This window comes from Hippoglossus stenolepis, chromosome 2 (genome assembly GCF_022539355.2).
Source record: "Hippoglossus stenolepis isolate QCI-W04-F060 chromosome 2, HSTE1.2, whole genome shotgun sequence".
NCBI lineage: Eukaryota > Metazoa > Chordata > Actinopteri > Pleuronectiformes > Pleuronectidae > Hippoglossus > Hippoglossus stenolepis.
In genome coordinates, this window is record NC_061484.1 from 29,563,419 (window position 1) to 29,578,809 (window position 15,391).

The following is a 15,391-nucleotide window of genomic DNA, read 5'->3' on the forward strand; positions in this document are numbered from 1 at the left end:
GAAACTTCTTTTCATTGAATCGACTTTTTTTTAAATTTCAGCTCAAACACAAGAAGCCGTGCTCGGTGTAGTTACCAGGTGTGGCCGGTGGCGGGGCAGCAGTGAGCAGGGTGGCGCTGAGGCGGTCACAGATAAGGCCTGAGAAGAAGAGGTTAGCTAGTTTCTGCAGCTCGCGGTTCGCTTTGGATCAAGATGCCGGTAAGAAAACAACACGAGAGCGATTAGTCCGTTAAACACGTTGAATAAAGACTCGACTCGGTGATAATCAAGTTTCATTTATCCCGCTGTTATGAAGAGAACTCAAACTGAGCAGGCTAGTAGCGGCGTTAGCTGCGTGAGTGCCAAGAAGCTAGTTAGCTCCTAGCTCAGGCTAACATTAGCTTCGTTTCTACTCTGACGCTGAGGGATTCGAGACAAATATTAAAACATGATCTAATATCGTGTTTCTGAAGTGGTCGTGTGTCACTGCCCGGCGCGGACTGCTAGCGGCTAGCGGCTAGCTGCTAGCATCCAACTGCACACAGCTCAGCGACACAGATGGTTTCAGATGTTGCTAAAAATAAACTGGCGGTTTAAAGTTCGCTGTGTGTTTCACGGTGCCGGTCTCGAACCTTCACGCCGGTTTTCATTCAGGAGTTTTCACGTGTTTAAACCGACGTTAACTTGTGGTTCGTTCGGGTCAAAGGTCGAATTCACCTGCGGAGTGTGTGGGTTCAGCTCCGCTGCTTCATGCGGGTCAACGGAGAAGAACCAGTCATTCTGCTGGGAGCTCGTTCTGCCACAGAGAACTGAGACGGGATTTAAATAATCCCCACTGGGAAATTATAATGAGACATGTCAACACTCCACATACAACTAACACACTCCACATTCAACTAACACGCTGTACATACAACTAACACGCTGTACATACAACTAACACGCTGTACATACAACTAACACGCTGTACATACAACTAACACGCTCCACATACAACTAACACGCTGTACATACAACTACAACCTGTACATACAACTAACACGCTGTACATACAACTAACACGCTCCACCTAACTAACACGCTGTACATACAACTAACACGCTCCACATACAACTAACACGCTGTACATACAACTAACACGCTGTACATACAACTAACACGCTGTACATACAACTAACACACTCCACATTCAACTAACACGCTGTACATACAACTAACACGCTCCACATACAACTAACACGCTGTACATACAACTAACACGCTGCACATACAACTAACACGCTGTACATACAACTAACACGCTCCACATACAACTAACACGCTGTACATACAACTAACACGCTCCACATACAACTAACACGCTGTACATACAACTAACACGCTGTACATACAACTAACACGCTGTACATACAACTAACACGCTCCACATACAACTAACACGCTCCACATACAACTAACATGCTGTACATACAACTAACATGCTGCACATACAACTAACACGCTCCACATCCAACTAACACGCTCCACATACAACTAACACGCTGTACATACAACTAACACGCTCCACATACAACTAACACACTCAACATACAACTAACACGCTGTACATACAACTAACACGCTCCACATACAACTAACAAGCTCCACATTCAACTGGGAGTTCCTTCCCTCCCTTTGACGTGTAGTGAAACCACCTGCTTCATCATTTCTCTCATTAGTCTGTAACGATCATTTCTTACAGACTCTCTGACATTGAGCTGTGCAGAGCTCTGGGTCGATCCTCTGCAAAAGCTTCTTCTTAATAAATATACAAAGACAAAGCTCTTTATTTTCAGTACTCTTTTTCTTTTTGTCTTATTTAACCAGAAAGGTCCCGTTGAGATTATGAAAGTAATTACTTATGAAAGTAATGATCGTCCGCAGGATGAGTACAATGGCAGCAGATGTAGTTACAGTTAGTTTGTTTGATTTATTATTCTCTGTCAAATCATCAGACTTTTGTTTCACAGTCAGATCTGTTTATGTCACATCAGAAACACATGGAAGTTAAATGCCATGTATCTCTGATTCTAATTATTAAGGATTTGGTAAAGTTATAACTTTTTGGGGGGGACTTTGACTGGTCATAGCTCCTTTTTATATACAGGTGCAAGTCCAGATATAAATGATTCCTCAGTCAAAACTGGTGCAGAATTAGTTGTTACTGTTTTTCGCGCTGAATGCAGAACAGTTTTCAGCTTCCCTTTGTGTTTGTGGTTTTCATCTGTGCTTCATTAGGCTGTCTGGTGTCGTCCAGGCGGGTTCTGACTGACCGATGCCTTCATCATGATGCTGAGTTGCAGCGCCCTGGTCGTCGCCCTCCTGGTGTCGCAGACCAGGAGCTTCCTGACCTCGGAGGACGACGGTGTCCCTGAAGAGTGGGTTCTCCTCCACGTGGTTCAGGGCCACATTGGGGCAGGAAACTACAGCTACCTACGCCTCAACCACGATGGCAGAATCATCCTTCACATGCAGAGCCTCAAGGGGGACGCAGACCTCTACGTGTCGGATAAAACCCTGCAGCCGAGCTTCGACACCTACAAGCTGCAGTCAGCCACCTGCGGCCAGGACGTGGTGGTGGTGCCCGGGGACTTTGTGAGGCCTGTGGGCATCGGCATTTACGGCCACTCGTCTCACCAGGAGAGCGAGTTTGAAATGCGGGTGTTCTACGATCAGACGGTGCCCCAGAATCCATTTGACGCAGGCTTGTACACGTCAGAGGACGGACACGAGCAAAAGCAATCCCCTCAGGCTGCAGATGAGAAAGAGGCCTCGATCGTTTGGACAATTCTGATTGGACTTTTGAAGATTATACTTGAGATTTTGTTTTGAAAACGGGGAGATTCCTTGCTGCTGTGACAGGGGGAAGAGACTCGGTTCTTGGTTCACTCGGCCTTGATAAATTAAAGATTTATTTTTCCTTTCATTCTGTAAGGATGAGAAAATGTCCCACAAAACCTCAGTTAGAATTCAGGCATTTTAACCTTTGCTTGTAGGCAAAAAAAACCACACTTGATCAAAAGAGAGGGAAATGAGAATGTCAGTCAGTGGAGCTCAAACATCCACCAAGACCCAACTGTCTCTAAAATCCAATCAAGCTGCACCAAATCACACTCTCACAGATATCAGTCCTGTAATTGTGCCTGATTCATGAATTATTCTTCGGGGAAAGTATGAAAATGTTAAACGTCTTCTCTCACATTGTTTAAGAAGCGAGGAAAAAAAAGTCCTGGATCCACACACGTCCCTTCACTGACAGCCCGGGGTGGAAACATAACCTCCTACCTGGAGATGGTCAGTTTTTCAATTAGAAGCTGGATCACTTGGTTGAATTCACCAGTGAAGCTCGACCAATCAGAAAACGTCTGTATGTTTGATGTTCAGTGATTGAACGTGAGCAGAGTGTTCTCACTCAACTCGAGAGTGAAGTGAGTTAAGTTCATATTTAACTTTAAGTTCGCTGCAGTTTTTTGTGATTGAACTGCAGTTCAACCAAAAGGACAAGGGGGGTGTATGACTGAAGTCTTGGGGGATGGTTTGCGTTGTTTGGGTTTTTTTAAGTTCATAAAACGCTCATATGTTCGTATGTAAAGTGAAAAACTTCTCGGTTGCTGCGATCTTTCCTCCTGTGGTTTCTGTCCATGAGGAGGTCGCTTCCTGACATGATCCCAGCGCTAAAGACGAGCGACAAATCACTTCTGTGTGTTTTTTTTGGTGCAAACTGTTCTCAGATTTTCATGTTTCCTTGCTGAGCGGTCGGAGGAGTAAACTACATCCTGACGCCTCATTTGAATCCCTCAGACTCTCTTACAGCATGTCCCCAAGCAGGGAGACGACTGCAGCCACGTTCACACCTGGTATCAATATCTGTCCTGAGTGATCCGGTCACAAGTGTCTAAGTTCAGGTGTGAACGCGTCTTGAGATCACTCGCTGTGCATTTACTCTTCAGAACGACCCATTTCCTGAGTTGTGAAGTTGTTGGTGTGTTCATGAGGTTTGAAGCCCAAATGTGGAGAAAGAAAAAGATGGACACTAAATAACGTGTTGCATTTGTGTTCTGAGCTGTTACACAACACGTTGACTCCTCTGAACACTATTTATCTACCAGAGCAAAGGAAAAAGGATCAGATGCGACACGCAGAAATGAGAAGTTCAACATAATGTTCATTGGTTTGTAAGCGATGATATCAACAAGTTGTGTATCAAGCTTTATATGTTGTTGTTCTGAGACGAGATGGCGTTCGGGGGAATTTTCCCAGTCAGGAACAAATTCTTTCCGATTCCGACACCACATGAAGGCACAGTCTGAGGTGTTCTGTGCTGCATGTGCTCCCTTTCATTTGATTGTGTGAACAGACACACACCAAAGGACTCAGCTACAGTTACACACACTGGAAGAATAGAATTATCTCAGGAATAAAGCGATGAAGGATGCATTTTACTATCAGGCGTGAACAGATGAACTTACAGCTGTCCACTTGTGAGCAGATCTCTCAGGAGGACAGATGTGAGACCAGGTGTGATCAGAGCCTCTGAGTGTTGAACAGAAACCTGTCCGTCAGCTCCTCGTTCATCTTTAAAACTAATTTAGCATCAGGCAGAGATGACAGCTGTGTGTGTCTCTCACCTGTGAATGAAAACCACTTGTCTTAACTCTGCATATCACACAGGAAACTGAGCAATACCCTCATTGTCAGCCCTTTATCCTGGAGGTTCCTTCAGGATACCCGTGCTGCTCTGTTCTCATGTACTTGCTGAATTTCGACTCCAGACAGGAACCTCTGGTCAACAGCGACGTTTCATTTGGTTTGATGGTTCACTTTGTTTCACCTGTTGGACGAGCTCCTGATCTGAACACCCCCTCCTCCAGCTTTAGAGGAGTTCAGCTATCGTTCACCACTGAGCAGAAATGTTCAACAGTGCCTTCAGACCCTTCCTGTGCCGGGAGGAGCAGCCAAACAGTTTCCCTGTTTCCAGAGACGATTCTGTCTGGTTTACAAAATAAAACTCTTGTCATACAGACTGTTAAAACCTCCTGTCTCCTGAGTCCTGTGTTTCAGAGTTAATAAAGAGGAGCTAGCAACACTATTCAACTTTTAGACCTTAATCCAGCAGCTTGATTAAAATGAGTTTTATGGTTAACATACTTATTGTCGCAGTTTATCTGAAAAACCCCGGTGAGGGTCAACAGGTCAGAATCTGGCCACGACCGTGATGGAGCCACTGATTTCGGGCCTTTTCAGATTATTTCAACAGCTTCTCCAGAGTTTTAAAGTCAGGATGTTAAAGAAGTAATGACAGCACAGATACTCAATGTATTTCAGTCACGTCTCTGTAGTAATTAATTTATTTACAGGAGATAATCCAACATGTTCAGTCCTGGTTTGTCGCTGATGTAAAAACAAACTGTGGAGATCATCACCGACCCTGGTGTGTGTGTGTGAGAGAGAGATATAGTCCAGTCTTCATCAGGAGAGTCTGGGGTCCAGTCTTCATCAGGAGAGTCTGGGGTCCAGTCTTCATCAGGAGAGTCTGGGGTCCAGTTCGATGCTGTTGATCCTCAGCACCGTCTGAGGCTGGATGATGATCCTCTTGCGCTGGAACCGGTGTCTCTTCCAGAACCGCATGTGGACTTTGGGCCAGGACTCGGTCTTCTCCAGGACGGTGGCCTCGACCCGGACCAGCTCCTTCCCCAGCAGAGGCCTTCCGGCCAGGGTGAAGTCCTCCGCCCCGACCAGCAGCACCTTCTCCATCCGGATCCGCTCCCCGCACTCCGCCTCGATGTGGTTCTCGATCAGGACCAGGTCCTCCGGGGTGACCTTCCACTGCCGCCCGGCGAAGTGCACCACGGCGAAGAGGCGGCCGAAGTCCTGCCGCTGGATGCGCTGGTTCACGGCGCTCACCACGGCGGCGTGTCGGCCCCGCTCCTCCTCCGGGACCGGGCTCGTCTGCTGCGGCCACGGCGGCCTGGACAGCGAGGTCCGGGGCAGCACGTCCCCGCGCACGGAGCTGTGCGGTCGGCCGGCAGCGGGGAACAGGAGCGGGGTCCTGGGTGACCACAGGCACCACGTCCTCCACAGTCCTCTGGTCGCCGCCATCTTTACAGGAAGTGTTGTCAGGTGGCAGTGCGCATGCGTCACTTCTGCACAGGCAACACACATGTTGTCATATTTCACATTTCACAGATAAAAGTTAATTTCAGGAAGCATTTCTGAACCTGAGCTGAGCAAAACATCAGTTTGTTTACCATGCAGGACATGTTTCACTTAATTAGGTGTCTTAGTTTGAAATGTGTCCTCAAAGGCTCAAAGGTGAGGAATGACAGAAACACTCCAGTCACTTCTGCTTTCTGAGATTTATTATGGATTTCTAAAGACACTGGAAATGTATCATCACATATATCATGAAAATACTCAAATTAAACACATGTCTAAACCTTCTGTGTCTCTGTGGTTGTTTCCTGTCTCTGTCAGGGATATGTGCCGGTGAATCCCGGGTTTCGGTGCCTGTGCTCGGTCTGTCCACCTGTCTCTCTGTATGTCTGACTGCATGTCTCTCTGTCCACCTGTCTCGCTGCATGTCTGTCTGCATGTCTGACTGCATGTCTCTCTGTTCACCTGTCTGTCTGTCCACCTGTCTCTCTGTATGTCGGTTCACCTGTCTCTCTGCACGTCTGTCCACCTGTCTGTCTGCATGCATCTCTGTATGTCTGTCCACCTGTCTGTCTGCATGTCTCTCTGTATGGCTGTCTACCTGTCCACCTGTCTCTCTGCATGTCTGTCTACCTGTCCACCTATCTGTCTGCATGTCTCTCTGTATGGCTGTCTACCTGTCCACCGGTCTCTCTGCATGTCTGTCTACCTGTCCACCTATCTGTCTGCATGTCTCTCTGTATGGCTGTCTACCTGTCCACCTGTCTCTCTGCATGTCTGTCTACCTGTCCACCTATCTGTCTGCATGTCTCTCTACATGTCTGTCCACCTGTCTGTCTGCATGTCTCTCTGCATGTCTGTCTGCATGTATCTCTGTATTTCTGTCTACCTGTCTGTCTGTCCACCTGTCTGTCTGCATGTCTGTCTGCATGTATTTCTGTCTACCTGTCTGTCTGTCCACCTGTCTCCCTGCATGTCTGTGGTCAGCACAGTTGCGTCCTTACAGGTTGAAAGTGGAATTTCCTGCAGCGCCTGAACGCGGCGCTGATCTGCCTCCATTTTGTGCCGTTTCCGTGTTTGGGAGCGGGGCAGACCGCAGAGCGAACCGGGGCAGACACACGCAGTCAGCGGGAGAATGGCTCTGCTCGCAGCTCAGGAGTGCGGACAAACTTTGACGTAGCTTCCCGGAAGCGTTGGCAGAGTGTGTGAACCGCGTCCACCGGGCTGTTGGCGGCTTGTTCCGCGGTGTCGTGTCGCAGATCTCCGGAAGAGACTCCTGACAGCTGGAAGTAAACAGCTAGCGGCTAACGGCTAACTGCGGCTAGCTGCAGAGGAGCCGCCACCAGGCTAACGTTAGCCGGCTGCTCGCATCCCCGCGACCCGCCCGCTCCCTCCCGGCCCGAGCTCCTGTCAAACCCCGCTCCGACGTCGACACAACAACGACACCTCCCATCCATGTTGGTGCGGAGGACGACGCCAGCGCAGCTCCTGTTCTTCCGGCCAGGGTGAGTTCCGTGTCCGAGCTAACTTTTCCTGCGGGCTAAGTTGAAGCTAGTTCCAGGTGTGTCGGTGGGGATTCACCTGGGAGCGGCCGCAGCAGCTGCTCGCCCCGAACAGGCCGCACTCTCCCCCGCAGCTCCCCGAGCCCCGCGTCGGTCTGGAAGTTTCCCTCAAACTCGGACGTTCAGTGAACTTAAAGCACCGGTACTTCCCTGAAACCCGGGGCTCGTGCTCCGGCGACACGGACCCGGGTTCACGTACACGATGCAGGTTTATCACCCGTCCAGAGAAGAGTTGCACTGATTTCAGCTTTTTAACTTTTGAAACTAAAGGCTTGAAGGAGCTCCTCTGACCGGATGTAGACATTTAACAGAGAACCGCGAAGAAACAATGACAACAAGTTAAAATAATTTAAAATGCAATCACTGTCACTGAGTCAACAGGTTGTAGATTACATGCACTTTGTGACTGGTCCTAGTTTTATCTTATCGTGAAGAGATCTTGTTTTTCACTATTGATTAATCATTTCTCTACTAAATGCCAGGTGTGATTTCCTCCACAACCAAAGTGGCGTCAAAGTAGAATATATATATATATATATATATAAAGATAAAATGACTTTTATTCCTGATTGCACTTGGTAAATCGCTGTAGGTAAAAAAAAGCTTTCAATTGCTTTGTAAGAACTTTTAAAATAGTCTGAACTTCCAATCCTCATATTCAAGAAGTTAGAAACAACAAATTTGGCATTTCTGTTTTTAAAAAAGTGGCCAAAGTGATTATTCAACTGCTACATCTTTGTCACTGTCTTGTTTGGTCCAACCAACCTCAGAATTATACCGTTAACTGTCATTTTAAAGACTAAAAAAACCTGCGTTAAAACCCACATTTGAGCAGCTGGAACCACGTAGAGCTGCAACAATCACTCAGCCAATCAATCAACTAATTCAACATGACTTGTATCCGGAGATGGAGCCATCTGATGGTTCCAGCTTCGTAAAGGACGAATATTCTGCTGTTCTTTGGTCTTACTTCGTTGTAAATTTAATAATTTTGTGTCTTTGACTGTTGATTGGACAAAATATGACGTTTCATAACATGACCTGGTGCTGTGGGACTCTCGGACCTTCATCGGTGTTTTCTCACGTTTCACACACCAGAGTGTTGTCATAGTAATCGAGAAGAAATCATCTGGTGAAGTCCTACGGATACGAAATGTTTCTGCAGGAAAATATAATTTAACAATTTTGGTTTGTTTCATTTTAAACGGTAAAATACATTTTAAAAGGTTTTTTGTTTCATATGTAAAATCGCAACAACAGTTTTTTTCAGATCCTGAAATTGTGATACTAATGTTTTTGCACTATCGTCTGCACAGTGCAAGTCAAGAGACTAGAAACGCTCACTCAGAGCCACAGGCCTCTCGCTCAGTGTGTTTCCTTAACCACACACGTGTCTGACTTCCTCGTACGCCGCCGTCCCCAGGCTGTGTTCCTCCGTGCAGCGTCACACTGTAGCTGTGTGGAGTTGGGAAGCTCGTCTATTTCCAACTATTCGGCTGTTTACCAACTGAGCGAACGGCTAAATGGAGCCCAAACCGCAGCAACCGTGACCTACTTAGGACCTCACTTCTGCCACTTTGATCTGGAGTGGAAAGGATTAGTCCGATTAGAGGGGTCAAAGGTCAGGACCTGTTACTTTTATCGCTGCGTTCAGTTTTATGTGTAAATAACTACATGTAAATATACATGTTCTTTTTTTCAAGCTACCTGAGGCTACAGACAAAACAAATTGTTTCTGACGACATGTTGAATCTTATACTTATTCATAATTTTAAAATACCCAGTAACTCTTCCATCCTCCTATGTAGGGCTGCACCTTTTTTTTTTTAAATAATCATTCATCTATCATTTATTATGATGTTGTTTTTGTCTATAAAATAGCGAAAAAAACACTATATAAGCTCAATGTGATCTATATAAACATCTTGTTTTATTCAACCGTCAGTCTAGAGTCCAGAATATGTGCGTTTTTCAGTTTTAATGACAAAGGATAAGATCAGAAATCTGTTTGGAGAAGCTGGAACTATCAGATGTTGTAAATTTGATAGGTAATGCATAGTTTGGTGTTTTGAAAGGTTTTACAAAGAATTCTTACATCTGTTAATAGCTGTTTTTAGACATGAATGCAAGAGGAGATTGTTCATAACAGGAAACTGTCTAAAAGCTCCTGAATCTCCTCGTCTTGCCAAGTTGGCGTCTTCACCTGCGTCTTCTAAGTTCACTTCTCCCTTTTCATCCGGAGTTATCTGTGTTCTTCCAGCTTCACATCCGTCAAGTGTCAGAAACATCATCAACGCGCGCCCCTTCGCTCGCTGGGAATTTTCTATTCACTGTTGCTGTCAAAAGTCTCAGTTTCTATTTGTCCAGATCAAAAACCGACTCCGGAGTTTTCAAACTAAAACGGGAGCAGCAGCGATTTGAAAATACAGAGCGTTAGTGTGGCTGCAGCTTGGATTTCTTCTAGAATCAGGTTTACACATCTCAATATCAAACAGCATGACGTCATTGTTTGAGGTTGGATTACTGGTCTGATTAACAGGCTCAATGGAAACGCAGTCATTGACACAAGTGTCTACGTCTGTGGCTTCAGTCGTCGTGAACTCAGCAGACCTCCAAACATTTCTGTAACCCCCACTCCCCCTGTCTCTGCTGCTGTGCCTTTCCCCTTAAACCACAACACTGACTGGCTGGTGAGCTTGCTCGGTGAGATTCCTCTGGATTCCCTCGGTGATAAACCGGCCCCGACACTCAGCCCGGCAGCCTGAGGAATGGAGCGGGTGAGGGTGGGGTGAGCAGGCGACGCTGCCTGCATGAGCCAACAATGGGCCCAGCCAGCTAACTGGTTTGGGGAGATCCAGTGACCTGAGTCAGCCATTGTCTGCAGAGCTGCCACATTTAGAGTAGTTTCAGGTACAGGTGTATCATGGGTAGGTTTCAGATGAATGAACTGAGCAGGATCTTAATCTAAACACCTCCAGTTTGTTCTACAAGAGCATCGACTTCCACAGAAGTGAAAGTCAAATTAATACCTAAGAGCAACTTGTAACTCAAGATGTTCCAATACCAGTATCAGAAATGCCTTCTAAATTTTGGGTCAGCCATCGGCGAGATCTATGTACCGATCCAAAACCACGTCTTAAAACAATATTAGTTTCACACAGATTAAACTGCAAATGTCTTTCTTGGAAATCACCTGTTCTTAACCGCTCCAAAACAGCCGCTGTACGCTCAGGACCTTCTCCGCAGTTTGTCTTCTCCCACATGAACAAGGCAGCGAGCGATTCTCCGCTCTCCCTGTATCGTAGAGCTGGGTTTTTAAAAATCGATTCTCTGATTTGAAATCGATCTTCAAATCTTCGACCTTCTTTAAATGATCTGATAGCGATTCATAAAAAGAAGGAATCCATCTTTTAATAGATGCCTTTTCCCCTGAGTGACCTCATTTTACATAAGAACTGTGGCAGCATTTTAGCCAGTTAGCGAGTCGCTCAACTCATATCTGTGTCTGAGTTTACACAGACACACACAGACACACACAGACACACACAGACACACACAGGCACACACAGACACACACAGACACACACAGGCCCTGGGCACAGCCAGGACTTCAGTGTTGAATTGACTGGAACGACCCGGATTCCATCGTTTTAATAACTGAATAAATGTGATCGTCAGTTTGTGTGTGAAGAGCGATGAGCAGAATCCGTTGCTGTTTGAACGGGTCATTATTAATATGCTATTATAATTATATCAGTGGTTTCAGATTATGACAATAACATAATTGATCACAGTCATTTCTGGGACAATATATCATCCAAACAAGCATTAAATACACATTGAGTGCATGTCGGGTCTTTCTGATTCATTTTGACTTTATGATCAGGAGCTTCTTTCACAAATTGCACACATTCTACCAAATATGGCGATCCATCCAGAAGTGGGGTGGGTATTTGGTTGTTGGATGTAGACACCAGTGCTGATGGCATGGTTCTAAAGCTGAGATTTAAAGCTCTCTAAGCCTCTTTCTGTCTGTGGATCCATGATGAAATGTTCCTCATCTTTCTCCAAACTACGCTGACGTTTCCCAGAAGCTGCTACGGCAACAGATTCCTTCCACCAAGGATGTCGTCTTTAGAGCAAAGTGGGAACAGCCAGGGAGCAGAGTGAAGCTTGTTGGCATCCGGCTCGTCGTCGTTTCTCTTTAACACAGAAATAAATCCTGACTGATGCAGATATTAGGAAGTAAAAAATATCTGATACAGATTTATACTAAATACAATTTAGCCAAAATGGCTAAACTGGCTAATTATCAAAACATTTTATTAATGAGCATTGGACCTATAATTTTAAACTGAATATTTTAAAAATATACAGATTACTAAGAGGCCGTTATGAAACTTCAAATGTATATTTCACAGACTCTTACCCATGTTTTTCTATTTATTGTTATTCTCTTGGTCTGTATATGTTTCTGTTCTTGCCTGGAGAGACTCTTACGAAACACAATGTTCTGATAATACAATTACATAACTCAAACCAAAGAACAAAAAACTATTACAACCAAATATATAGAACATGAATTAAGAAAAACAAATGTTTTAGGTAAAATCCAGACATAAATGCTCAACCGTTTTATTAGCCGGCCAATAAGAGTCGTCTGATAAGAGCCTTTTGCAGACAGTGTCACGATATAGTGACTATAGATAGTGAAACGATGAAGTCTGACTGTCTGCGTGCACGGTAACATCTTTATGGACGATGGTGCCAGTGCACGAGCGATTATTAATCATGAAACTGTGGCGGGACAAATAGGAACATGGCGGGCCGCCGCCGTAGCTCCACCATTTGAATCGTGTCCGTTGTTTTTCAGGTGTCAGTGTGCGTCGCCCCAGCTGAGTTGGTGAAGTCACCTGACGTTACCCCCACACAGAGACGTGCCAACAGAGGGACAGGATGCCTATTCCTCCCCCTCCCCCCCCACCCCCGGGACCGCCGCCCCCACCCACCTTCAATGAGGTCAGTGACCGGACGGAACACGTAGCTCGTCACACAGCGAAGTTTGCGAGATGGTGCAGATCAGTGTTGTAGAATTTATCTAAAAACCACGAGTCCACGACGGTTTACTGTTTGACCAGCGAGCTGTTGAATGTGTTGACATGCTGTGTTACGTTAGACCCTCTACACTTCTTTCTGTCTGAGACGAGTCCCTCACTCACGACCCTCCCTGCCCATTTCCCCCCTAATAGTTGGGGTTTTTCTTTTTGCTAATGCTAACTGGGTCATTTTACTTCACCATAGTCAGAGGGTACGGACACAGGACGTCGCACTTTGTCTCTTTCTGGGTCTTCTATGTTTATGGCTCCTGTTATTTTATTGAAAGAATAAACAGGCGAACACGACTGCTCCCAAACTGAGCTCATCTGGGGCTAAAGGCAGAGGAGCGCTGCTGACCGACATCTGCAAAGGCGCCAGGCTGAAGAAGGTCGGTGTGGTCAGTGACCGGAGTGCACCCGTTATAGAGAGTGAGTTCATTTTAATATTCACTCCACCATATTCCAACACACACACACACACACACACACACACACACACACACACGTGTTGTGCATGGAATGTTTGATACATACTTTTTCTTTTCACCAGAATCAGGAGGAAGTGGCGGAGGAGGAGGAGGAGGAGGAGGAGGAGGTGGAGGTTTTGCAGGCGGCGCCCCAATGGGGATGGGGGGGCTCTTTCAAGGTGGTGTGCCAAAATTACGCCCAGTTGGAGGTAAAAACGTGTTTTGTGTCCACAAAAAATCAGTTGGAGTCATTTCCGTAGCAGAAACATTTGTTGCTTCCACGTTTTCATTTTACAGTCAAAATAATCTGAAGATGATAACAATAACTTTGGTAACCAAAAAATTCAAAATGTAATCACAACAGATGGTTGTGAAGAGCATTTTAATATTTGTCTTGCCTCTAGTATTCTTATCTTTAGTGCACCTTAGTCTGTAAAGGCCAAATAATTCATTGATCAATCAAGTTAATGATCAGCAAATGGTTTGATAATGAAAATCACTGTTGGCCTCATGTTCCCCCTGCAGTCGTCTGAGGTTTTGAACGTTCTGCTGCAGTGCATTTACCACCTCCTCTTTGTCGTCCCCCCAGATGGTTCAGCAGGGGGTTCAGTAGGCAGATCTGCACTGAGGCCCCCGGGGGCCCGGTCCGCGGCCCCTCGCCCCCCAACGGGCCGCTCCAGTTCACCCTCCCCAGCAAACAAGCCCTCTCCACCGGAGCACCAGCGCTCCCACCGCCCCTCTCTCCCCGACATCTCCCGTCCCTCCAGCAGCAGCAGCGGCTCGTCCTCAGGCGGCGGGATGAAGCACAGCACCTCCGCCCCGCCCCCTCCTCCACCCTTCAACAGGGGCGGCCGTGGCAATGCTCCGCCCACCCCCAACCAGAAAGCACCTTCCACATCCTCTCATAGCAGAGAGAAGCCCCTCCCCCCAACGCCCAACCGAGGTCCCACGCCCCCCAGCTCGGTGAAGCCGCCATCTTCCAGCAGACCTCCAACCGGGGGTTCCTCTGCTCCTCCGCCTCCCCCGCCATACAGACCACACACGTCAGTCTCCAACGGGCCTTCCCACGTAGACGGGGGCGGCGCTCCGGAGCTGCCACAGAGGCACAACTCGCTGCACAAAAAACACACATCAGGAGGCAGCAGCCAAGGACGAAGCCACGCGCCTCCACCTCCTCCTTCTCCTTCTCCATCTTCTCAGCCGGTCCCGAGACCTCCACCACCTGCCAGAGAGCCGCCTGGACGCAGAGCAGGTACATCTCCTTAATGTGTTTTAACCCTGTAAGACCGAAGGCAACAAATAAAACCTCAGTGTCAAACCAACCACCTAAAACCTGAAGAGCTGACGGAATTACTAACATTCATAAACACTTTATTTCTAAGCCTCTGAAGCAGATACATAAATATATATTTGATATTGTAAATTATGCCTTTTCCCTAAACTTCATGAACATTTAAAAAAAAACGACAAAGCCGGCAAACTCACAGAGATTCTTCTTCTTCTTCTTCCTCCTCATTCACGTCTCTTAAGCTGCTTTCTGACATGCACTGAATTCTGGGGCATGTGTGAACGCAAATGTCCGAGTGAGAGGCTCCAGCTAAACATCAGCTCTTCAGAAAACCCTCCGGTTTAACATGTTTGTTTTCAATCAACACTGAGTTTCTCATGTGTTTTTTATTCGGCGCCTTAGGCCTTAATGGGATCAATTATTTCAGCTCAGCCAACTTCTCCAACAGGACGAGTCTCGTTTTGTATCCATGTATCAGCGAGATGATGTTCAACAGCACCGTCGATGACGACGACCTCAGTCTCTGTCCTCAGCTGTAGGAATGTTCGTACACAGGCCGAAGCACGTTCCGACTCGTCTCCTCTGAGCGTCGGCTCTGCAGTGCGGCCTTGAATTCCCAATCACACGTTCTGCAGGTCTGAAACATAGAGCGCAGGGCGGTGAGGGGTTTTCTTTGGCTCTGTAAATCGCACAAAGGGCATCAAAGCCAGATGTGTGTCCAGCCACTTAACAACACACTGTGGTTTAATACTTGCTTTGATACCTACAGCTGTTGGTGTTTTGGGAAACTTTCCCCTCATTGCAGCG

At 46.6% G+C, this 15,391-nt stretch overlaps 3 protein-coding genes across 3 annotated transcripts; 2 read left to right on the forward strand and 1 right to left on the reverse strand.

Annotated features, from left to right (window-relative positions):
* The first annotated feature begins 81 nt into the window (after nucleotides 1–81).
* On the forward strand, nucleotides 82–5,052 carry c2h6orf120 (chromosome 2 C6orf120 homolog). Its single transcript, XM_035143811.2, has 2 exons — nucleotides 82–198; nucleotides 2,257–5,052. The coding sequence occupies exon 2, from the start codon at nucleotides 2,305–2,307 to the stop codon at nucleotides 2,848–2,850; it is 546 nt and encodes a 181-aa protein (XP_034999702.1). The 5' UTR covers nucleotides 82–198; nucleotides 2,257–2,304; the 3' UTR covers nucleotides 2,851–5,052.
* A 296-nt stretch (nucleotides 5,053–5,348) lies between these two features.
* mrpl21 (mitochondrial ribosomal protein L21) lies at nucleotides 5,349–6,155 on the reverse strand. The gene has a single exon (XM_035143782.2). It carries the CDS (start codon nucleotides 6,115–6,117, stop codon nucleotides 5,542–5,544), a length of 576 nt encoding a protein of 191 aa, XP_034999673.1. The 5' UTR covers nucleotides 6,118–6,155; the 3' UTR covers nucleotides 5,349–5,541.
* A 1,059-nt stretch (nucleotides 6,156–7,214) lies between these two features.
* wipf2a (WAS/WASL interacting protein family, member 2a) lies at nucleotides 7,215–14,799 on the forward strand. Its single transcript, XM_035143469.2, has 5 exons — nucleotides 7,215–7,676; nucleotides 12,607–12,752; nucleotides 13,126–13,258; nucleotides 13,380–13,505; nucleotides 13,886–14,799. The coding sequence occupies exons 2-5, from the start codon at nucleotides 12,690–12,692 to the stop codon at nucleotides 14,560–14,562; spliced, it is 999 nt and encodes a 332-aa protein (XP_034999360.2). The 5' UTR covers nucleotides 7,215–7,676; nucleotides 12,607–12,689; the 3' UTR covers nucleotides 14,563–14,799.
* Nucleotides 14,800–15,391: the final 592 nt, after the last annotated feature.